General features: G+C 41.6%; 1 protein-coding gene across 3 annotated transcripts in view; it reads right to left on the bottom strand.

The window, feature by feature from the left end:
• The window catches only part of CFAP20DC (CFAP20 domain containing), a 416,942-nt gene that overhangs the window by 290,800 nt on the left and 100,628 nt on the right, over nt 1-25,514 (bottom strand). For all 3 annotated transcript variants that reach the window (XM_066596613.1, XM_066596612.1, XM_066596614.1), the window contains exon 6: nt 14,043-14,157. In XM_066596613.1, the coding sequence (XP_066452710.1) occupies nt 14,043-14,157 (115 nt within the window). The remainder of the gene's footprint in view (nt 1-14,042; nt 14,158-25,514) is intronic.

Here is a 25,514-nt window from a genome sequence, read left to right on the forward strand (position 1 = left end):
GCTTACAATAAGTTGGAACATACAGTTTTCTGTCTTGGAAGTTATCAAACTGAATATTTATTGTAGTCTTCTGACTCGACTTAATATTAGAGTGCCTTTAACATACATTGGAGTAGCATAGTCCATCAGACCACAGTCACATCGGTTACATTCTTCTACTCAGGGACAGCACCCACAAAATACTTTTTCATTATAACTGTATTTTAGGGGTTTTCTTTCTGTTAAATGATACATGGGTCCAGTGGCTGTTACTGTATTTGAAGAGCCTTTTTCTGTCACTGCTAACAGGGCATTAACTTTTCAGACAACTTATACTCATGTTATAGCTCGTGTGTCTATTCAAACTTGTAATAAGTATACTTATGTTAAAAATGTTATTTTAACACTGGGGGATCTCCCTTCCTGCCCATTTGCAATCTGCTGTCTGTTGTTAGGTACAGAGCTTCTGTAGTAACTGGGACACTAGCACATGAGGGAGGGGCTGTTTTTACAGCCTTCTCTTCCCATTTACAGGCTGACCAATCTGCAGATGATGTCTGCAATCTCCACAATCTCTGCTTCTCCTGTTACAGCGTGTGTGTGTTTGTGTGTATGCACATTATATTGGATTTACTGACAATTTGGCCAGAATGTCTCTGAATGTCTGAATTGTCCTGGTAAAGCAGAGAGACAGGCATGATATGGCCTCTCTGCTGATTGGACTAGTGATAGCACAATGCAGCATGGAATGTGAGGTAAGGGAAGTACAGGACAGTGAACAACTGGCAGAATGCTAGGCTTGCTACATGGTCCCTGACTGAAAGTGGATTGCAAACATCAGGGAAACAGAAAAATGGGTAAGACCACCTGAAAATCAGAAATTATAAACATGAAATGGTGCAAACATCAGCAAATGAGAGGGTGAGGAAAACCTGGTGTATTTTAGAAAACTTGTTGAAGATTTAATGTGGCTGTCATTGTTATGAAATTCCTGTGGCAGAGACTGTATTTGAAGCAATGGGGGGTCCTTTTGCTATCATTTTTATGGCGGCCCTCTGGCTGTTATTATTAAGAGGTCATGTGCCAGGCTTTTTGTGTTATCATTTTATGGTGAAATTTAGTTTGAGTCTAAATGTGGACAAAAAATCATAGTAAATTGCATTAAATTGCCAAATAACAGTAAATTACCTTATTGGTTAAATAAAGTTTTGTTTATTATATAAACTTTTCTTCAAAGACTAACTGCACTTAATTTTTTTTTCTGATATACAGTTGATTAAAGCATTTTTGCAATGTGTTTAATCGCTGTATTCTGTAAATTTTTAATAGACAGCCCCTCTTTAGCTATGCACTTAGGAGAAGTCCTGGCTAGAGAAATCCGTCATCAGCTAACTGTTCTGCAGCGTCTCTGCCCTCCAGTCTATTGTATCTGTTGTCCATGTGGCTGCTGTTCAGACCAGAGAGAATCAAACTTTTATTAGGTATAGTGACCTAAGTGAAAACATTCTTTTTTTAAAAAAACATAATGATTAGAGATGAGTAGAGATTAGCGAACGTACTCGGTTCGGGTGTTTTTGGACTCGAGCACTGCTTTTTCCGAGTAACTGACTACTCGGACGAAAAGATTCCTGGGGGGCGCCGGGCGTCGTGGTGGAGCGGGGGGTAGCAGGGGGGAACAGGGGGGTGCTCTTTTTCCTCCCCCCCCACTCCCCTCTGCAACCCCCCCCCCCCCCCGCGCACCCCCGACGCCCCCCGAATCTTTTCGTCCGAGTAGTCAGTTACTCAGAAAAAGCTGTGCTCGAGTCCAAAAACACCCGAACCGAGTACGTTCACTCATCTCTAGAGATAAGCGAGCACCTAAATGCTCAGGTCCTCATTATTCAAGTCGAGCTTTTCGTAATATTCGAGAGCTCTATTCGAGTAACGAACCCCATTGTCTTCAATGAGAGACTCGAGCATTTTTGTATGGGACCCGCCGGCTGCCAAACTCTCTCTCTCTCTCTGAAAAAGTGTTATATGAGTGTGGGGGTGGAGCATGATTTCCCTCTTTACAATTTGGGGAATCTTTATGAGATGCTCTACCTCTCAGGCTTAAAACACTGTTTGAGGTGTCTTTCAAGTGTTCCTTTAATGTATCCAGTTTGCATTCATTCGGACTATGGCTAAGGAGCAGATGTTCTGCGGCCTCAGTAGGTGCTCTGCGCATGCACGGCACTTTACTCTTGGTTCGTGTGTGCACCAGGTGCTTTGAGTGCTGTAGTTAGCCGTCCCCTTCCTCTGCCAGCTGGTCTGATGCATGCGCTGCTTAGATCACAATACCAGCTTTGCGGGCAGTGCTGCTTTGTAAATGGGGAATTTGGTGTATATACCATTCTGTGTGTGGCACTATTTTTATGGGTAGTGCTGACTGTCACACAGGGTGTCTTGGGAGCATATTTAAACTGGTTGAGACCTTATATTTTTACCCCATGAGGAAGATGCAAACTGCATGTTGGGACTGCGCTATCACTCATGGGTAGGTTGTGGATTGATCCTTATAAAGGTTAGGTTGCTATTTGTATGCCAGTATATTTAATAAGGCCAATCCAAAGTATTCTATAATATGGATTTTTGAACATTGCTGGAATGTACCATGACAACCTTATTGATCAATCTATTTGTTCCCCTCCATAGATGCCACCTTGTTGTGGGGGAGAGGCTTCTGTTGCTCTGATAAGATTGAAAGCTATGCTCGTGGTAATGCATTCTGTCGGTAGGGCTACCCGTGACAGACAGGTTTCTGCCAAGGAGCCAGACTTAGTGTAACCACCCTGTTGATGGTCAGGCTGGGCTCGCCTGCCTTGGTTAGCAACCAGCCTGCCAATCAACCTCCTCCCAAGAGGACACGACCTGGAACCTTGCGGTCACTGTACTAGTTTGTTAGGCCATGTCAGTTGAACCATCAGTATAAAGGGTGGGGTCATTACTGCACACAGTGCACTCCACCTAAAAATTCTGTTGTGCAGGATTGCAAGGCATGCCCACCAACCCTAAAGTCATGTAGTGATGGGAAAGGGGCAAAACGGTAGGTGGAGGGTGCCAATGGATGCCACAGTTCCTATCCTGCATACAGACATTTTCAAGTGTATGGGTCGTGTGTGGCTGACCTAGGAGATGACAACATCACCACTCAGCAGTAGCCTGAAGGACCAAGCAACCCTCTTTAGGGTTGAGCACTGCTTGCCCCACACTAAACAGGGCTTAGAAAAGGAGGCCTAAACAAAGCTTTATGCCAAATTAAAATCTTCAGCCACCAGCGAGCCTGTAGCAAATGTGGACAGCCCCTTACTGAAACCTTCATTCATGATTTGTTTGTGACTTTGATAATTTATATCTTATATGTTTATTCTATTTCATGGGAATATTGCTGCAATGTGTCATTGTGGTTTCATAGATCAATTTATTTGTTTGTGATTTTGATCACCTATATCCTGGATTTCAATTATATATTGCAAGAAAGGTAAAACTCAATTGCAAAGTTGAAGAGTAGCATGTGAAAAGCAGAAATCTACATTCCTCCCATGGGCCTGCTGCTATGACTGAAGCACAAAAAGCGTACGATAGGGGCAGACCATCCAGGAAGTCATCTACCATCGTCTACCGGAGATTCAGGTACCGATCATCATTGAGAGTGAAATGAACACAGGTCCAATGACGGCTCCATGCATGTATCATAGTAGTAGGAGGCCACTTCCAGTACACTTTCCTTCAGTCATAGCAGTGGTTCCACGGGACTTAGAAAGTTGCGGAAAGAGAATTTCTGTTTCTCACATGCTACTCTTCAACTTTGAAATTGGATTTTACTCCCTCTCTCTCTTTTACAGGGGCCACAACACAAAATTAAAATCTGTGTTCCATATCATTGTGTAGCACATCCATGCCTTCCTATTCAAGCATGCTATTGTTATTTCCATATAGGACACCAATACTGAGATACAGTGCTGGATCAGTCTTTTTGACTACACCCTGTATATCCAGAGTTGTCCAAACTCTGTTGGATTTTTCATCTTACTTCTTGTCTGAGTTGCAGAGACAAACACACAGAAATGCAGCAGTTATGAAGTCTAATGAAGATTTAAGCCAATTAATCATTTTTTCTGGAGCAATTGATCAAGTTTTTTTATTCATATTTTGCATGAATGATTTATTTATTCTCCGATGGGGAGCGTGTAATTGAACTACATATTCAGATACAATTTAATTTATTGTTCATTAAAGTGTACTTTTGTTTTTAAACATTGGTACAGGGTGACACCAGACCCAACTAATTTAAATTACATTCAGGCAAAATAGATTTATTCTCTTTTATTTCAAATTAATAACTACCTCCGTGGTACAACTTTATGAATAATAATTTTATCAGCATATTTTCCCTTTCACTCTAGCACAGACTGTGTAGAAGCAGAAAACTGGAATTTTGCTCAAACTTATTTAGAAGACAAATGTTTAGAACATAAGTGTTACGATCTTGAAATAGTTTGAAATCATTTGCATTTAATTAGTTGTTTTTAGATCTGAAAAGTTTCTATTGAACTTTTTCTTCCAGTTTAGTCTTTATGAATTTCCTTTTCATAAATAAGCAAATAAAGTTCACCATAAGCAGGAAGTATCCCTGGACTTTGGACATCCCTAAAGTAAATCATAGCACACCTCTAGGATCTATTTAGTTAGAGATGTAGCAAACTGATGGGGGGTGGGTCATGTTTTCAGGATTTCCTCGGTGTTTCATAGGTGTTGTAATTATGGTTGGTGCCTCAGATGTTCTTACCATAGGATATCCTGAAAACATGACCTGTTGTTGGTCCCTGAGGACTGGAGTTGGGGAACCCAGTTATACTGCACTCCAGGGTCATGGGGCTAATTTACATACAGAGAATCACTGATTGTGAAAGACAGGTGTCAGTAATACAAGGGTCATCCCAAAAGTTCTTAGCTTGCCAATGCTGTAATTGACATACACTCATCAAATTTTGTTCATTTCTTTAACCCTTTGAGGAAAGAATATACAGTACCTTGCTGAAAGTTGATCTTTTTCTTATTTTCACAGATAATGAAGATTGGAATGACTGATAAATTTGAAGAATGGAAATATTCAAGCACTTGAGTCCATGCATAAAAAAGGTTTAGAACCGAAAGACATCCATACTGACATGGTGGAATTCAATAGTGGTAGAACCAGCATTGAAGATGACCTCCACCCTGGATGACCTGTTGATGTGGTTACCCCAAAAAATATGAAGAAAATCCACAATATTGTTATGCATGACCACTGATTTCCTGTGAGGCAGATAGTTTAGACTTTGGGCTCTCCAAAACAACTGTTGATCGCATTCTCATTGACACCTTAGGGATGAAGAAGGTTTCAGTGAGATGTGTTCCAAAACTATTGACTGTTGAGCAGAAGATGGTGAGGTACAACAAATAAAGGGAGAATCTTGAGCAGTTCAGAGCTGATCCAGCCATGTTCTTGAGATGGTTTATAACCATTGACGAACCCTGGGTCCACAACTTCCAGCAAGAGTTCACACACCACTCATCCCCCCCACCAAAGAAGACCAACTCAGTGCCCTCAGCTGGGAAGGTCATGACAATAATTTTTGGGACTCTGAGGACAATGATAATGGTGGACTACCTTTCAAAGGGGAAAACTGTGACAGGAGCATACTATGCCAACCTGCTGAGGCAATTGTATGGAGAGATCAAGCAGAAACGACACAGAAAGTCAGAAGGTACCCTCTTCCATCAGAACAATGCGCTCAGCCACAAAGCTGGGACTGCCATTCATAAGTGTGGCTATGAAATCATGCCACACCCATCCTAATCTTCTGAGTTTCATCTATTCCCAATTCTACAAAATAGCTGAAAGTGATACATTTCAAAAAAGATAATGATGTCATTTGTGTGGTGGAGGAAGTTTTACAATACTTAGATAAAAATGTCTTGGCCACTGGTATCATAGCCTTGGAACACTGATGGGCCAAGTGTTGTCGAAATGTCAGAGGACTATGTTGAGAAATCAATGAAAAGTAAAAATGAAAAATATTTCTTTTTTAGTGAGGCTAAGACCTATTGGGTTGACCCTTTTAAAGTGGCTGTTACGTGTGCTGCTGGGATCTGTAGTTCTAAGCTTCCTAGCAGCACAGCTCCACAGGTGGTTGAGGGTTAATGGAGCTAGCTTGGTGTTGTGATCTCCTGCTAGCCAATCCCCTGGGTCTGAGCTCACATATAAATCCAGCTCCTGTCAGTGTCTAGCTGGGTTCCAGAGGGAGCTGTCATGAATCCTTGTCTGTTGCAGCTTGCGGTGTGATCTGTGTCTTGCTGGTTCATGTCCGTTTGTACGTTTATTTTCTGTCAGTTTTGTGTCAGCTTGCTGTGTGGCCTGTGATCTGTGTTCTGTCCTGTTGCAGCTGGACTCCTGGTTAGTGTAGGGACTAGCAGTATAACCAGGAGCCTTAAAGTGGCCTGCTAGCTTCCATGTTTTGTACAAAATATCAACTAATACCTGGTATATATATATTCAGCTTATCTGCTATTAGTGGTTGCATTTTGGCTGCTGTATGCTGTGTTTTCTGCTCTGTATGTCCTGTTGTTCTGTCCCTGTCATGTGGCATGTGTATGTCTCCTGTTCTGTGGCGTGGTTCCTAGAATCAGCTAGGGCCCAGTTCCAAAGACTGCTACCGCCCTTTATTGGGGCGATGTCCCCGCTTAGGTAGGGCCTTGTCATCCTCCCTTGTAGTTCAGGGTAAGTTGCCTGAAACTCGTGTGAGTATCCGTCTCTCCTTGGTCGTGATCGTGTGGGCCCCAGTCTTAGTTTGCCCACACGATCATAACAGTGGCCCTATAATTACTTTCATCTGATGGAAGATATTGGGTGGAATTAAGGATCGGGGATAATGGTTTTCAACATGCTTGTTGGTTTTGCTTTTCTGAAAAAATAAGACATTGCCAGACACTTCTGGTAGTGCATTGTCTCCCTCTCTCTACTAAAATAAACATGCAAAGCATGTATAATAATGAGGAGGTTGGGCAGACAGCTGTTGGCAGACAACTTAACACCAGCAATTCCCTTCATCCAAATAAGCTTCCATTTTTTTTCTCAATCATTATCTAATTCTGCCAGTCTATGCATACTTCCACCACACCAACATACATATAGTTTGCTATACTGTAAATATGGAAACAAAACATAAAGGGAAAATGCCCTTTATGTTTTTTTTAAAATTCTGACAGACTTATGGGAGGCATCATGGTAAAGTTGTGGTCTTACTATGACCTTTGCATGACTGTGGGGGCGGGGAAATTTAAAGACTTTCTGCTTTCGGGGTCCAAGCAGAGTCTCTTATGGCATCCATGTGAAATATTTTGATTAGACTGTTTTAAGCAGGTCATCTCTGCTGTGTGACATGGGGTGTGACCATAGTGTGAGGGTATATATATATATTGCCATATGTTTTTTATGCTTTTATACCTATATGCAAGTTTTATTCAATTCCAAATAAGAAAAAAAACTTAATCTGTCGCCTTAACATCAGATATTCCAAGGCTTTAGAAGGCTGAGAGATGTTCTAGAAATTCAGAGAAGATACCGAACCAGACATGAAGGCCGCATGTACTTGGCCGTTTTCCCAGAAGTGCCGTATCAAGATGTTCAACCATGTACATAATTTTCACTGTCCCAGGCCGGAAATCCGGACTTCTTAGAATTGAGTGGGTGATTCTTTGCACTGGAGTTAATTAAATACGTGATTTTCTGCACAAGCCAGAGGCGCCTCACTGTCTAAGGCGGAAATCCGGACTTCCCATATATGGTTATGAGCCCATCACCCCCTGGTGGGGATGGGACAAAGGGTATAAGATCTCATGTAATCTGTAATAAAGCACGTTGACGTTGGCACAGCCGAGAGCCATGTCCCGTGTGAGAAACTATACCAGACCTCTGTGTGGTGTCTCTTCTTGCGGCCGGCAACGGGGCAAGTGGGGTGGGCCCGATTGGTGCTGTACTTAGAAATATTACCCTGATAAATGGCGCAACCAACTGGGGCGGTAAAATCGGAGCTTACAGCGCAATTCACCCGGATCCACGCCACTGAGAAGCCGTCCTGCTGCAAACCGAGCCTGATCAACTCACTTAGAACTCCAGGTAAGGCCAGCATATATTTATGTTGTGTTTTACTGCGAGTCTTGCAGCAGGACTGACTATCTGTGGTTTGTGACCGGACGGGTTGGGTTAAGAGTTCTACACGGTAACTCGTGTGGGCTCCGGGTTTGCCATCATGGACCACTGACCGTGATATGCGCACCAATCGGTCACACAGAAACTAGTCTGTAGTCTATTTGTACTTTGAAGTTTTAACGTTTTAATAATAGTGGAGATTGTTGTATCTGCAGAAGTTTTTTTTCTCTCTTTATTTTCATTTAATCTCACAAGAGAAGGGACCCTCAGTTTAGTTTAGTTAGTTGTTAATGGTTTAGCAGAGAGGGATGCATTTTGTGAGATAAGGCTTAATAAGAGAAGGGACTCTCGTCGTTTTGCCTTATATATGGGGCTAGCGATTTGATTTCAGAGAGATGCATTTTATGGGGCTGGTTCCATAAGGAGAAGGGACCCTCGGTTGTTCTGCCGGTATATAAGGGCCTGACAATTTGAAAATTAAGAGGGATGCATTCTATGGAGCGTGTTATTATTATTATTATTATTGTTGTTGTTGTAATATGCGTAAGATCTTATTAAAGAAGATAGAGCCCCTCAAGGGCTGCCGCCGTGTGGATGAATCTGTAAAATGTAAGAAAACTCTAATGAAAATGTGTGACACCGACCCGCACGGCAGATTACAAAATGGTGTCTGGGAGGAGGTCTTTAGGACCGAGAGGTGCCTTGGAAGATCAAGGTTTTCTAGAAAGTGGAGGAGGAGGAGAGAGAGAGAAAGAGAGAGAGAGAGACAGTCAGAGAAAGTATATACACATTATTAGTTTAAGAAAGTATCCGTAAGTGAAATGTTGAAAAGTACAGTAAGTGATCAAGAGGGCGTCAGGAGAGTGTCTATTAAAGGTTATATTGGCAGCTAGGTAAGGGAGAGAAGTATGAGTAACAAGCAAGTCGATAAGTAAGTTACAATGCATGTGATTTGTTGGCAAAGAGAGATGAAAATGTGTATAATACAAGATAGATAATAGATATGGATATATATGTGTATATATGCATATACTGTAAGTGCAAATAGTTAACTGAGCTTGCTTTTAGGGGAGAAGAGTTTGTTGACATGTAGCTGCGAGTCTCTGTGTAGCCTTCCAAGGTCGGAAGATAACAGCGAGAGAGAAAATGCAATAACAACCTTGGTTAATATCTTTGCTTGCTTGCAATGAATTGAAATGAATTTAATTAGTTATACTGTCTTAGTAGGCAGGGAAATATAGCAATTTCTAAGTTATATTCTTACTTATACAGGGGTTGAAAATGAATGTTGGAAGGTCCCAGCATATGTGTTAATTATGAGTTCAAATGTTTTTTCAATAGTTAAGCCAAAACTTATTCAGTCTGTGTTTCATATTCGCGGAGAGATAACAGTCAGGGTCACAGAAACTAAAACACTTCAGTGTTTAATACAGCATATAATAGCTTCAGTAGATAAGAAATATAGAATGTATCAGCAAACTTTTTTTTCACATAATTTGTCAAAGATAGCGCTCATTCACAATCTCATCTCAATAGAATTATGTACTTTATAAAATGATAGCACTCACCTCAATGTTTTTCAACTGATGTATGTTTGTTTGTCAAACTTTTTTTTTTTCTGTGCATCTGTATGGACTGGTACACCTTCAAGGGGGGTAACGGAGCAAACTTGAGCGCATGGATGGATGTGAGTTAGTGACCCGTGTTCAAGCTGTGGTGGAATGTGTGATGCAGATAATTGACTGGGGATAAAAGTCCTCCCCATGCATGGGACTTTGCTTGGTTGAGATGTGGACGTGTGGACTGTTACACTGAAATTAAGTTGAGAAGACGGACGCACGGAGCCAATATCGAAGGGGTGGAGCTAGATGATGTAATAGTACGTAATGTTTCATCCCTCTTGTCCACAAGGGAGGGGGTGAGGATCTTGAACAGCTAGTAAAAGTTTTTTGTTTTGTTTGTTTTTTTTTCTCTCCTGTCTGAAATTTGATAAAGATATTGCAGGCAGGATCAGACTAATAATGAATTCACTTAAAGGGATATCACATTTCAAATATGAATAGATGTTTTGTAGATTATTCTTCCCTGGTGTAACTCATGTTTCTGTTATAGGTGCTAACATCTTACAGGCCTTATCTGCATCCATCAAATCTTTTTACAATGTTGTACTAACTTAAACCCGGCTACTATTGTTCCAATTGAGTACCCTGGTTTAAAGGGGGGGAGGAGAAGGCATAGGTGATCTAGGTATTGCAAGTCAGCCATTTTTAAATTCAGCCATTTTTAAATTTTTTGCAAGCCATTTTTAAATTTTTTAAATCTTTAAATTTTTTGCAACAAGGTTCTGATCTTTTTGAAATAGAATACCAGCCTGATTGTCTAGCAGTGATGCAACAAGAAAATTTAAGTTTTAAAAAGTTACTGAAAGCCCTTGTTAATAATGCATATTTTGAGTTGTTTTTTATAGATGGTACCAGGGTGATTGACGACTCCACACTGGATATACGGTGGTTACACAACAAGATGTCCTAAAAAGCAGAATGTCTCCGCATGTCGCAGTACAAGAAGCGGAATTAAAAGCACTCACGGAGGCGTGTAGAGTGGAGGAAGGTAAGACGGCAAACATTTACACTGACTCCCGGTATGCATTTGGCATAGCTCATGATTAAGGCCCAACATGGAAGGCCAGACAGTTTTTTACCTCAGCAGGACAGCCAATTAAGAATGATGCAACAGTGCAGGGTCTCATGGAGGCTCTACTTCTACCTGACAAGGTGGAAAGCTCACACCAATTCCTACACCGGAGAAGCAAGAGGCAACGCCATCACAGACCACACAGCAAAAGCAGCGGCCCTTAAGCCGTGGAAGAACAGAAGAAAAGAAGAATTTGACTACACTTGGACTTTGATAATAAATTTGGACTTTGATAATAACTTTGATATGCTAAAGACTTTACAGTTAAGAAAAAGACAAATGGACTAAAAAGGGACGGCGTATGGTGAACAGTCAACAGAACTTGCCCACCATAGTCCCTGTGCCCCATGATGGCCCAGCTGACGCACGGAAAGACACACCTCTCGAAGCAGCAATGATGACGACGCTTGAACGAGGACGGGTGGCTCCTTGGTTTTCTGTAGCTGCTGCATCATTTGTCCAGTTTTGCATGATCTTTGCCGTAAGCAACAGGGCAGAAGTAAATTTGCCACATAACACTTGCCTAGACCACTTTACCCATTTCAGGGATTGCAAATTGGCTACACTCAGCTCCTACATGTTGGGAAGCATGAATATGTGCTTGTTGTTGATTTCTTTTCAGGTTGGAGACCTACCCTGTTACCAAAGTAAATAAGCAGGTAACCGCACAGAAGCTCATGAATGAGGTAATCCGCAGATATGGGGTACCGGAAGTGATTGAGTCAAACAAAGGTACACACTTCACAGGTGAAATAATGCAACACATCATGTCTGTTTTGGGTATATTCCAGGCTTTTCACACACCCTACCATCCACGGAGTAGTGGGAAAGTAGATACAAAAGGCAATGAAGAAAATGGGTAAATTTTGAATTGAGTGTCTTCTATTAGTTTTTCTTTTTCTTAGGAGGATACATGCCACAGTAGCTGAATTTGGGGAATGATTTTCTTGTTACTTTTGTCATAGGCCTCTCCAAGGAATTGTTAGTAATGCATTCTGTAGTCTCTGCTTTTCTCCCAGGTCCTACAGATGAGTGTCACAATCTGAAACCAGGTGACAGGGTCTATGTGAAAAAGTTTAAGAGAGAAACCCGGTTTGAATGTCCCTACCAGATGTTGCTCACCAACCCAACTGCAGTCAAGCTCGAAGGAAAGCCCACTTGGATCCACACTTCGCACTGAAAGAACTAATGATCCTGCATATCCTTTAAATGCTATAATGTGGTACAATTCCCCTAACACACACCTTTGACTACTGTACACTAGCCCCCTGTTTCAGAACAAATTAATACAATCAAATGTGCAATCAATAAGACTACACTGAGGGTGAGAATCCAACACCGTATCGTGCTAGGAGAGACATTGACGCTCCAGGTGGTAACTTTGATCCACATGTACACATAGATGTAATAGGAGTGCCAAGGGGGGTTCCAGATGAATTTAATTCTAGAGATCAGGTTAAAGCAGGTTTTGATTTCTTATTTGCTATTGTCACTGTTAATAATAATGTAGATTGGATGAATTATATCTTTTACAATCAGCAGAGGTTTGTAAACTACACCAGGCATACTTTGCAAGGGTTAGCTGACCAGTTAGGGCCCACTGCATCCATGGCGTTCCAAAATACAGTGGCCGTGGATATGATTTTAGCAGAAAGAGGTGGGGTATGTAATTTCCTGTATGTGTATTATCCCTTTGATCAAAAAGAGTATGAGTAAGGGACTGGATAATGTGACACCGACATTTCCCTTGTTTGAAAAAGATGAAGAGCCAGTTCCGATAATGCCAACCGTGTACGTTACCAGAAGAATGGAGAGATAGACTAGTACTGCGCCGCCCCGGTCTCCTAAGATGGACTGTCAGTGGAATTCCCATTTGCCTAGGGAAAGTGCAGAAGACCTTAGGTTCCGGCGAGGGCACACCCTGCGGGGTGTTAACTTGTACAGATGGAGGGTATGGATGCCCGGAAATAAGCCCAGGGAATCCATGGCCTCCTTCTGAGGTGAGGTAGGGATCCCTCCCCTTTTAGGAGTAGGGACTTACGGGCAGTGGAGAAACCCAGACGCAAGGGAGAGACGACCGAGGAAGAGTGCAAAGTCTGATGCTTGATCTCCATATTAAGTTTTTTAGGGGGGTTTGTGAGGGTATATATACATATTGCCATATGTTTTTTATGCTTTTATACCTATATGCAAGTTTTATTCAATTCCAAATAAGAAAAAAAACTTAATCTGTCGCCTTAACATCAGATATTCCAAGGCTTTAGAAGGCTGAGAGATGTTCTAGAAATTCAGAGAAGATACCGAACCAGACATGAAGGCCGCATGTACTTGGCCGTTTTCCCAGAAGTGCCGTATCAAGATGTTCAACCATGTACATAATTTTCACTGTCCCAGGCCGGAAATCCGGACTTCTTAGAATTGAGTGGGTGATTCTTTGCACTGGAGTTAATTAAATACGTGATTTTCTGCACAAGCCAGAGGCGCCTCACTGTCTAAGGCGGAAATCCGGACTTCCCATATATGGTTATGAGCCCATCACCCCCTGGTGGGGATGGGACAAAGGGTATAAGATCTCATGTAATCTGTAATAAAGCACGTCGACGTTGGCACAGCCGAGAGCCATGTCCCGTGTGAGAAACTATACCAGACCTCTGTGTGGTGTCTCTTCTTGCGGCCGGCAACGGGGCAAGTGGGGTGGGCCCGATTGGTGCTGTACTTAGAAATATTACCCTGATAATAGGTGTATACTAAGAAGGCAAAGAGAAGCGAAGAGTGTCAAAAGTAATATGAACTGGCGGGCCTAAAGAAATAGTGACTGTGACCAGACTTCAGCTCCAATGACAGTAACCTCCTGTAAAGCTCTGTTCACTCTTGGTATAGTAAAAGTCATTAAGTTGTCCCTGATTCATGGTATGATAATGAGTACATGGATTGAACTTTGAAGAGAAAGGCAAAGGTACTGCACAAACTCAGAGGATTATATATATTTATTTACTGGTAACAGGATTAAGGGATCTATTTAACTGTAAAGTTATTTTTCACTCCTTATATTCCATTATCTCTATCTCATAGATGTATTTCCTAGTGTAATTTTCATCAATATTTGTATATTGTCCTTTACACAATTTTTCACAGGAGAATATGAACAAGAACTTACAACTCTACGCCTGATGATGGAGAGCGGGATTTTTGCATGTAGCGGCGTTGCGGATAATTCCTTGTGGACAGTCGATAAATATAATCTTCTTTTAATATTTGCCAAATCGGTTATTCTGGAAGAAAAAATATTACGCAGATTACAGCAGACATAATAAATTGCATTTCGATAACATCATGTAAAAGTGTGCATTTCCTATAAAACTCAGTGTCAGGTGCTGCAGTGGCACATTTTAAAGATGACATTTTATAAGATAAGTAATGAGATTTTTTTCTTCTTCTCCTAAAATTCTAATGTAGGTGAAACAAAGCCTGATATCACAGATCACTTTACATGCTAATTTATTTCTGCACTTTGTACTGTATTTTAAAAGCCCTTCATTCTGTGAAAGAATTCAATTTGTGTGAAGTGAGAAAGCCTCAAACTTCAATAATCATGGATGTGCGAAGCCTTCATCTCATATTATCATGGGAGCTATTGCAAACCATTAAACACCATAAAGTCCGGTCTTCCTTTACTAAAGGTAATCCCAGAGCTTAGGTTTTATAGAGTGTCCCTCCTGGATAGCCAACGTTTAATAAAACATGGCTAAACATCAACAATCTCATATCTGCTGTCCACATTTTAGCTGGATTATTATCAGCACTGATATCCGATTGGCTGCGACAGATGGATTAAGAGATACACATTCAAGGCCTGTAATACGAAGAAATAGACTAGCGTTTCCCAACTCTTAAGCTCACGGCACGCTTTGGCAAAAATTGTTTTCTTGTGGCACTACTGCAAATAAAAAAAAATTCTAACACCTTTCCTGTAGCACCCGTAGAAGCTTCTAACAGCACACTAGGGTGCCACGGCACCATGGTTGGGAATCACTATAGTTGACTATGACTCCTGCTGGTTGGGACTTTCAAAAATAAGTCATGTCAAATTTATATAACTATGTTGAGTAGGCCTACCGTATGCAGCACAACATCATTCTATATTAATACATCAAGGCGCATTTATAAAAAAAACCAAAAGAATGAAATGATTAAAGGGTGTTGCCATCTTGGCTAAATATGGCCATGATGGAAACACCACTGTATATGAGGTAGCTGGGTGGCCAGAAGGATGGGGAAAGCTGAGTGCGGTTGGGCTATTGTGTTTCCATAATGGTCATAAAAGTGAATAGTAGTTATGGAAAAGTGTAGCGCAGTAAGCTATGCTGTTTCTGTAAATCAGGAGCTGTAGAAAATGTGTAGCTTGCTGTACTATGCTATTCCTGTAATTCTTATTTACTTTTATGGAAGTTACAGAAATAACGCAGTGCATCAACTATTTCTGTAATACCTGACCACCCCTGGCCACTGCAACCAGCTAGGAGGTAGTGGGGGCCCAACTTACTGGCGGGACAAGCAACTATCAGGCTTTCCTGGCATATCCACAGGAAGTGCCATAAAAGTCAATATGGAAATACCCTTTTAAGTTATGGCTGCCAGTCATTTTATCTATACACCATCTATGCAGAACATGTGTCCCCACGGTTACAGACTACAAACTGATCCGGTAGATGCATTACTCAACTTTCACTGCCCCATCTTTTTGCTGACTAATGTTACTTATCAAGCCTCAAATTTCCTCCAAACATTGGACTCTATAAAGGGACTAATGATCAGCCGACATGTTAACAAATGCTCATTCATCATCTGATCGTCTCGGAAGCATTAAAAAACTCAACAATCTCCAATACATCTCCTGTGTGATCATGTAGATGTACAGCTGAGCACTGGAAAATAAAGAAAGTCCAGCGTTGGGTTAAACGTTTTCAGCACCCATTTTTCACTCAATTCCCAAGTTACATAAGGATGGTTTTCCCCCTCCTTTCCAGCTAATTATAGCCAGTATTGGGTCATTGAATGAATCTATTTGTTCATGGGTGGACAGTCTGCTCCAACCATTGGTTCTCCCTGAGAAGACACAGATTAGATATTAGAAAAAACTTTCTGACAGTAAGGGTGATCAATAGGTGGAACAGGTTGCCACGTGAGGTGGTAAGTTCTCCTTCAATGGAAGTCTTCAAACAAAGGCTGGACAAATATCTGTCTGGGATGATTTAGTGAATCCTGCACTGAGCAGGGGGATGGACCAGATGACCCTGGAGGTCCCTTCCAACTCTACCATTCTATGATTACCGGGATACATACAGGATACCAAGCATGTACTTAGGGCACTAAATGACGTGTTGTGGAAGGGTGGGTTCATGTGGATTACAGCTGATGTTACTTCTTTATATATGGCTATTCCCCATAATTTACTGGGGGGGGGGGGGGGAGGAGAGAGAAAAAAAATACTTCAGTCTCCCATTGTAGTCAATGGGGTTCGTTACTCGAGTAGAGCTCTCGAATTTTACGAAAAGCTCGACTCGAATAACGCGGACCCCAGCACTTGGGTGCTCGCTCATCTCTAGTCACGAATAAAACTTTCAGCATAGCTCAATATATAAACTGTAACACTACTTTTGTGGTTTATCTCATTGCATGTCTATCCTGCAAAGTGCATTATGTTGGGTGTCTGCAGTTTAAAAACTAGGATAAGAAGACGTATTATCTGCTATTGAAAATGCTGGAAGAACAAGTGTAACGGTTGTTTTTATCCCATTTCTATTTGGTTTATAAGTCTGCAGTATTGAAAGAGTTAACCGCCCATTATGGGGTGGAGGCATTCTTTTTATTGCATTATTAGTTATGTATTTTTACTTTGTATCCTTGTAATTACATATTGCCTCTGGTGTCATGTGTTCTTGTTTCAAGCATTCCATTGGCTTTCTACTGTGATATATGTGTTACATGTGCCTTGATGTCTATGACTAAGGACAACATGTTTGCCTGAAACATGTAATACAGCACATGTCCTTTATTCCTCCATGTCTGTCTGCCTGGATCATTTAATAAAGACTGAAGGCTTTTAACCCAATGCTGGACTTTCTCCATTTTCCTGTGCATCAGTTGCGGTTTCCAGCCAGTCCTTGCATGGGAGCGACTGCAGAGGAGCTAGTTTTTGGTTTGCATAACAGCTGACCATTGGGGACAAACAATTGTATTAGCAATCGTTTGTCCCCAAAACATGGTTCTCGGGCTGTTTAAAAGAAAATTAAACAAACACCAATCGACAAGTGTTAATCAGCACTCTACATTGGGCTGAGGATTTGTGACATGTAAAATGGCCATTAATGTGCCCACACACCTTCAAAAACTGTTGACCAAACAAACATTCAAGCAACATCTGTTTCCTCTCAGCTCCCCCATAAACATAAGCATTTGTGTGTTTAGAGAGATAAGCTGTAGCCAGGCAGTTCTGGTGCTGACTTATCACCTGGGAGACAAAAGAATGAGCGTTACATCTGACCTGGATACAAAACAATGTGTCCAATATTACATCATCCTAAATACCCTTAACACTAAACATACTAATCTAACAGTGAACAGTGTAGGAGCCACCGACTAGACCAAAAATACCTTCAGACTGGGAGTACAATCGACGTCCTCCATTAGGAGGAGCCAGAAAAAGAAAATCTTTATTTGTATAGCGCCAACTGAAATGAGCAGCGTGTGAATCATGTGGGCAGGGGTTGACGCCATGACATCACCCCAGTCCCCATCCAATACAGCCAACGACTTGTGACAATTGGACAGTGACGTTGGGTTTAAAGGTTGAGCTGCCCATATCCATCATCCAGAGTCATTCAGCCCAGCCATTATCGGCAGGTTTGGTTGAACAACATTAATGTGCATGGGGGTCTTTAGTCTTGATTCCAAATAAAAAAAACTCATTGTACTGTGAGTTGATTCCTATACAATTCTCCATTAAAATCTTTAAAGAATTTGGAATTTACTTCTAAGAAAATTGCTCTAACCCATAAAAACCAATTTGGCCATTTCCATTATGCTAGAAACTTTTCAGATCTGATTAGAGCCCAGAGATATTTCTGCTCTTGTCCGTATTTCACTCTAGTGTATCCATGATACTCTCTTGCTTTTGATTACCATGTGATCTGCATTCACATTCATTCTCTATTTCCTGGCTTAGTGTCATTGTTGTTTCAATCTTCCAGGTAGATCCATCTTCCATATAAAAAGCCTGAGATGAGTCTAATTCGCTGAGCTGAATCAAGATAGGCTATTTGCATAAACAGTAGATGTCCCTATCTCCTGGTGCGAATGTGACGAAACATCAGAAATTAAGATTAGAGGATATCTGCAGAAATATAGTTTTCTCCCTTCTGTAATAAAAATCAACAATGTTGTATCTGGAATGAAGCTATAGAAATCCCATTACACAGTACAAGTTCAAGGAGCGAGGAGTCATTGTCATTCTACAGACAGGTACTGGTTCCAGGGAATCTATTTATTGCTGCTCTTACATCCCGCCGTCAGTCGTAAGACCCGAGTGTCACGTTTTATTCCATTATTTTTTTTTCTCTCCTGAAGTTGCGTTGGAGCAGCCACAGAACAGTTAATATATTTTTATTATGTCTCCAGTGGAGCATTCATATCTAAGGGTCAGGAATGTGATAGGAAAGTAATAGGACCATGTTGAGAAAAAATGAGGTAGTCAAAAGGAAAATCAACCTCATTTATAATAATATTCGAGTGATCAGGAGGTGAGTAACTGCGCAAGCCGCGGTCATTAGCCGCAATCATTCCACACGTAACATCTACATTTGGAGGAGTGTTTTGAGAGTCACCACAAGTTCACTTATTAGATCTTTCGATTTAAAACCAGTTACCTGGATCGAGTCGTGCTGATGAAATCCAGACTCTATGATCAGAATATTTACAAGGATTGTAACCCAACTGAAGGAGAATTTCAGCTGTTTAACCAGTGATGGCAGCCCGATTCCAAATGTCCTATTAGGTCATATAGACGATTCTGCCCTCTCATCATTACACTGATAACTGTTCTACATTGTAGAATGAAAGGCGTAGTCCAGTGGGGAAAACATTCTGAAAAGACTAGGTCATACTCACTCTGTTAATATTCTAGTTGGTCCCCAGACTCTCAGGTCCCTTCTAGTCTTTATTTGCATATATGCAGCTGTTCGCGTGCAATCTAAGCATGTGACCACTCAAGCCAATCACTGGCTTCAGAGGTACCAACGCTTTTAAAATTCTTTTCTGTAATGGACAATCCCTTTAAATTCAAAACTCTCCTATTAGTCTGTAGTAGCTCTCTACAATGCTACATCTCTGCTTTCATCTGTCTAATCAAACTCTTTGCTTAGCCAATGATCTACAACTCTTATCTTCCTTTGTTACAATCTTTCACTTCCATCTGAAGGATTTCTCCCATGCTGCACCCGTTCTCTGGAAGTCACTGCTCTGCACAACCAGACTTGCACCTAACATTCACTATTTTCAGCATGCCCTGAAAACTCATTTTTCAAGGGAGACTCAACTATAGTCCATGGCCAATACACAACCTGACCTGGTCACTAGAGATGAGCAAACTATTGAAAAGTTTGGTTATTTCCCTAAACCTTAACCAATAATAATGATCCCAGCCAGGTAGTTTCTCTTCTTCATTGGCTCAGCAGTTGGCACTATTGCTATGCAGCACTGGGGTCCTCGGTTCAAATCTGAACAAGGGCAATATCTGCATGGAGTTAAATATAGGGTATAGGTGATTATCATGAAACACAGGAAAAACATACAAATGTCGTCAGATTTGAACCTACAACCCCAGCACTGTAAGGAAACAATGTTAACCCTGGAACCACAGAAGAAGATGACTACTTCCCCCTGGTTACATATATCTAGTCTGCATATATGTTGGCTCACACACTGGCTGGATGACAAATTTATGCAGCTTTACTTTCTATTCACCTTGACAATACAATGGTGCTCCTATTATGTTACCACTCCCATTTCAGGAAGATGGTAAGCCCTTACAGACAGTGATGGCTTACATTTTGTCTCCTTGCATGTTCGTTTTTTATTATTTGTCATATTACTTGTTTGTTTATTACTTGCCCTAAGTGCTACAAAATTTATTACAGATATGTAAAAAATAAGAATGGAAAGATACTAAGAGTGAACCCTACTGTGGTTAACACCAAAATTGCACAAAGGGCAAGAACCCCCTCCCCTTCCCTGTTGAATACCCTCATTAAAATCTAACTTCTATTAAACTAAATCAAAAGACTAAGAGGCATAGGCATTAAAAATAGAAACACATGCCTAGCACACCTGGGAGTGCTAAGCCAACAATATGCTGCTATAATATGCTGTATACTGGGCTTTATAGAATTCTCCTAAATGGCTGGTAGCTATATAGGATATCAAGCAGGTCACTGCTGTAGACTAATGACTATGTCTAAATTATATCACCAGGTCTGCATGTTTAAGCTGAAAAGAAACATAGTGACGTCCTCAGGGGTCTGGGGATATTAGACAAGTTATTATTAATAAGCCTAGTGTATACCCCGAGGCACTTTTTGTATGCTCCTACTCTGGTCACCCATCCATGTAAACACTGCATTTCTGCTACAGCTGTAACTGCAAGGTATATATATATGGAAAGATGCAGGCTCTTATTGAGGTGCGCCAGCCTAATCAGGAAGTGAAACCATGGAGATTTCAGCTCTGGCCCAGGTGATCTACTTTTAATTAAAAATAGGCAATTGGAAAATCCCAGGCATAGATACAGATACACCTGGAAAATAAACTCTGACAGAGTGCCATTTTCTCAGGACACATAAATATTTTTGATAAGCAAGTGTGCTAATGGAAAGATCAGATGTACATATGTGATGTTTTGACAAATTTATGTGAAAGGTGATGAGGGCACCATGATTGTTTACCTTTTGCAAACTCCTAACAATTATTTCTGAGTTATAAGACAGGTGTCTTTGTATTTATTCATATTTTCCCTATTTCTTGATTTTTGTACTAACGAAGTGTACAATCTTTTCGCTAATTAATTACTTATTGTTCATTCCTGACCTTTTTACCACAATGCTAATTAAAATGCCCAGAGATGAATCATAAGTTATGGGAAATTCCAATGTTATGTAAAATACTCATATTCTGTGCGCAAACTCAGTAGGTTTTTTACTGATAAGTTGTCATTGCAGAAGGTTCTTGAGGTATTGTCTGTTGGAAATCACACAATGGTTTCAGTATATAATGTGCCTTTTTTTCACAACCCAGCTAAAATATCTCCTGTGGTGTAGGGATTAATTGGCTGACAGTGGGTGATTTCCCTAATCAGCCATAATAAAAGTACATTTCTTCTTATCCACACCTCTAAATAGGTACTGGTTATTGCCCTGCCTACAGTGTTTGGTGAGACAGTAGACTTCTATCAGCTAAGTACCTGTGGCTACTTATTTTGTGTAGGGATTATTCATTTATACCAAACACTGTGGTCATGTTCAACCTGAGTGTAATGCAAACCACACCCAGGATGAACACAAAAGAGCCTGGAGGGAAAGGATTGGGACAAGAGACTGTGCATACACATGCTGAACTGCAAACAGGACTTGCAAGCAGACATCCAATACTGACTGACAAACACCCAAAACACTTACTTAGCATACCAACACTCATAAGCAGATGGAATAGCTACATATGAGGTATTGGTTCATATTTTGGCCAAGATACTTAAGCTCAAGGGTCCTCGTTGTATCGTGAGTCCCCACTCTAACAAGACAACTCAAACCTCAGCGAGTCCTGCCTACAAGTGGGGCGACTGTCCCCACAGGGATAGCCCCACACTGGAACCTAGAGGCCTGGCTCTCCATAGATGGTAAATGGCATACAAGCAGAAAAGGACACTGTTCACACCAACAGACAAGGGAATCCCACCCAGAACCTTATGCATGACTCTAAACATCAGGGTTCTGAGAGGAATGAGGAGAAAGATAATTGACAACTCTCTTTAGCAAAAGGGCCTGGTATTTATGTGCAGCAGACCAGTGGTGATTGCTTGGCTGGAGCAATACACACCCAACCAGCTCAATCATCCCACACCTGTGGAAGTGTGCTTCTGGAAACCCATAAAACTACAGGTCCCATGAGTACAACATTACAACTGTCTTATATAAACTGCTCTTACCTTCTGCATTTAACTTATTTTCTTTCCTCCATATTGGGGACAGACTAGGCTCCCTAAGTTCCTGATGTGGGGCTGCCCCTACCAGGGACATGCCCTACTTCTAGGCACAGTCTGCCACACCAAAGTTGGTAAGGGATAGTGTTCCCATCCTCGTATTTGAGTTACCATTATTTGCCTTATCTTGTGTTCACCACATTTTGGTCATCTATAGGGATGAGCGAGTATACTCGCTAAGGCACTACTCGCTCGAGTAATGTGCCTTAGCCGAGTATCTCCCTGCTCGTCCCTAAAGATTCGGGGGCCGCCGCAGCTAACAGGTGAGTTGCGGCGGGGAGCAGGGGAGAGCGGGCGGGAGAGAGGGAGAGAGAGATCTCCCCTCCGTTCCTCCCTGCTCTCCCCCGCAGCTCCCGCCCCGCGCCGGCACCCGAATCTTTCGGGACGAGCGGTGAGATACTCGGCTAAGGCACATTACTCGAGCGAGTTGTGCCTTAGCGAGTATACTCGCTCATCCCTAGTCATCTAATATATATGTCTATACTAGCTCATTGAGGACATTAACTACATCTTGGTCTGATGTGTTAATGATGTCTGTGAGGGGCGCTGTATGTACACCAAAGCAATAGCTTGGCTGGCGTTAATAGCTGACTTCTATGGGATTTTGAAGTTCCACACATAGTGATCAGGCAGCAGCTGGGTCAAAACCACTAATGTCAAGTATTGTATTCTTCCTACTATTTGGAGGCTAAATAGCGGGTTTCTTTAAAGCTAATCGAAGTTGCACCCAAGAATATATAGAATGCCCCTTTTCATGCAAATATGCTATTTGTAGCCCCACTTGTGGGACTATTCAGAGATATGCCTTTAGGCCTCATGCGCATGGCATAAATAGATTTACAAAATCTGCAAGGGTCTCCCACGTGTGCGATCCACCCCCATAGGGAATCATTGGGCACCCGCAGGTAATTAAATACCTGCAGTTGTTATTTTCCCCCGGCATGCGGATTGCCACTAACTTTCAAAGACCTTTAATGAATTCACTCTGGGTTATATAGACATAATCTTGTGTTCTGCCTATGTATCCATCAAAGTACTTCTGGCACATTATATTCGTGAAACAGAAAGTTCATATGGACAGTTTGATCAGCTTTTTTCTTCCATTTTTACTGCAGGCTGGGACATAACGAAAGTCATATTTACACATGAATAATCCATCTAAGATAAACAAAATGCCAGCTTTCCTGGGGCATATTAAAATGAAGTCATTATTGGGAAATGTGTACAGAAGTATGCTCCAGATATTAACACATCCTATAATGCAATTTCCGAGGACAGAAAGAGAATCCTTGTTTTCCACTTGGATCGATATGTCACTGCTACTTGGAAGCAAATTGTGTTTTTATATGTGCATATGGCATGAGTTGCTCATTTATTGATGCCTCATCATTGTTGACGGTATAGCACTAGGGATGGGCTAATATCTATGGATTAGCATATTCACCCCATAGATCCTGAGTATAGAGGCCAGTGATCTAGTTGTTAGGGCTCATGCACACAGGACATAGGCACATAGCAGTTTACATGCGCCATTGGGCCTGAAAGCTCCTGTGAATGCTCATTCGCCCAACAACTGGGCTGTGTAAAGGGACCAAGAACCAGGTGACAAATGAGCGAACACTCATTCCTCAGCTGATTGTTCAGCTTCAACAAGCATAAAAATGCTCGCTAATCCGTGGCACATACCCCCATCTAAACAAGGAGATGGACAGCTGACCTATGGTAACAAAACTATCGTAATAGCAGTTGTTCGCCCTCACAATCCATTTCTTGGCCCATGTAAAAGAAAATTAAATGAGTGCCAATCAACATGTGTGATGATTGGCGCTTGTTACATTGGGCCAAGAACACTGCTCATCTTAAAGGACCTTAAGGGGGCTTTCACCCATGTGGAATATTAACGCAATCTGCTCCTAAAGACACATAAAATTCCACACCAAAATCCGCATGTATACACGCAAGCTATGAAACGAAAATCCACAGCAGCAGATTAAGCTGTGTCTTTAGGTGCGGACTGTGGAAATATTCCACTTGAGTGAGAGCCCCCTAACTATATGCAGTACATGTGCTCTGTGTCAGGCAGCTGGATGTGGATACGCATTACACTAATTTGTCTTTGAATTATAACTTGAAGCAGCACTTTAAAAACCCCGGTTTTTCCCCTTTGACCCCTCCAAGACAATTTTGGTCTTCGCTGCAGGGTCCTCAAGCTATCACTCACAAAGATAGTCTCCCTAGTGTGGCTGCTGACACTACTGAAGGCCAAGGCATGGCAGCTGAAGGTGTGAACACAGACGTGAACCACAAACCAGCTGAGGTCAGAAGAGCCAGCATAAATGTCAACTCAGGTATCAAGCATTCGGTCAATGCAGGCAGCAGACAATAGTGTGGTCCAGAAATGTAACTGAGGTCAGGAGAATAATAGTCAAAATCATAGTCAGGACAGGAATCAGAAACCAGAGAACACATTAACAAAGGCTTTGTTACAAGAGAAACGGAGCCAGTTGCCTAGACATCCACCCTAAGGCCTGGATGCCTAATACAGCAGGTGCTGTGACAGGACTGGAGGGGAAACTATTTGAGGAGTGTGCACTGGCCCTTTAAGTCACGAGGTAGTAAGTTTCTATTCTACGACTCCCTTTTTTATATCAGTACGCCATCCAGTGGGTTTTCTACTCCGCTCTTGCATCTGACCCATGGATCATTCCTCCCATTAGCCTAATAACAGTGATATATTCAATCTACAAGGTCACCACACCAGAAAGGATGTATACCATGCTCACAGACATGGATACCATGCCATAGCCATATTATAATATAATAAATGAATTTATTCACCCCTACGTTATTCACAAAAAGAAACACCAGAGTGAAGGCTATTCCTCCACTCACTTACATATAGCTGTAGCTGTGCTACAGTTGGACTGTGACATAGACCAGAAGCAAGGAGCCTAGTGAAAGAGTCAAGCTTCTGACCCTAGACAAGCCAGACAGCCTGGTAGAAGTGAGGACTTCCACCCAACTGCTAAAACTGCTACTGTGTTACCCCCCAAATAAGACATTTCTATAAAATAAGCCCTACCCTGATTTTCAAGGGGGCTTAAAATATAAGCCCTAACACAAAAATAGGCCCTAGCTACACTACATGAAAAAAAATTTAAAAAAAATAAAAACTTAGCAGGCGCCGTCCGGGTGCTTCCGCAGTTCTGGCAGGCTTCCCTACTGTTCTCAGCTGCCGACATAAGATTGCTTGCTGGTAACAGGGTTTGATTGGTTTTCAAGAGCCACGGTCCAGCCAATCACTGTGGCACTCGATGAACT

The sequence above is a fragment of the Eleutherodactylus coqui genome, chromosome 3 (genome assembly GCF_035609145.1).
Source record: "Eleutherodactylus coqui strain aEleCoq1 chromosome 3, aEleCoq1.hap1, whole genome shotgun sequence".
Taxonomy (NCBI): domain Eukaryota; kingdom Metazoa; phylum Chordata; class Amphibia; order Anura; family Eleutherodactylidae; genus Eleutherodactylus; species Eleutherodactylus coqui.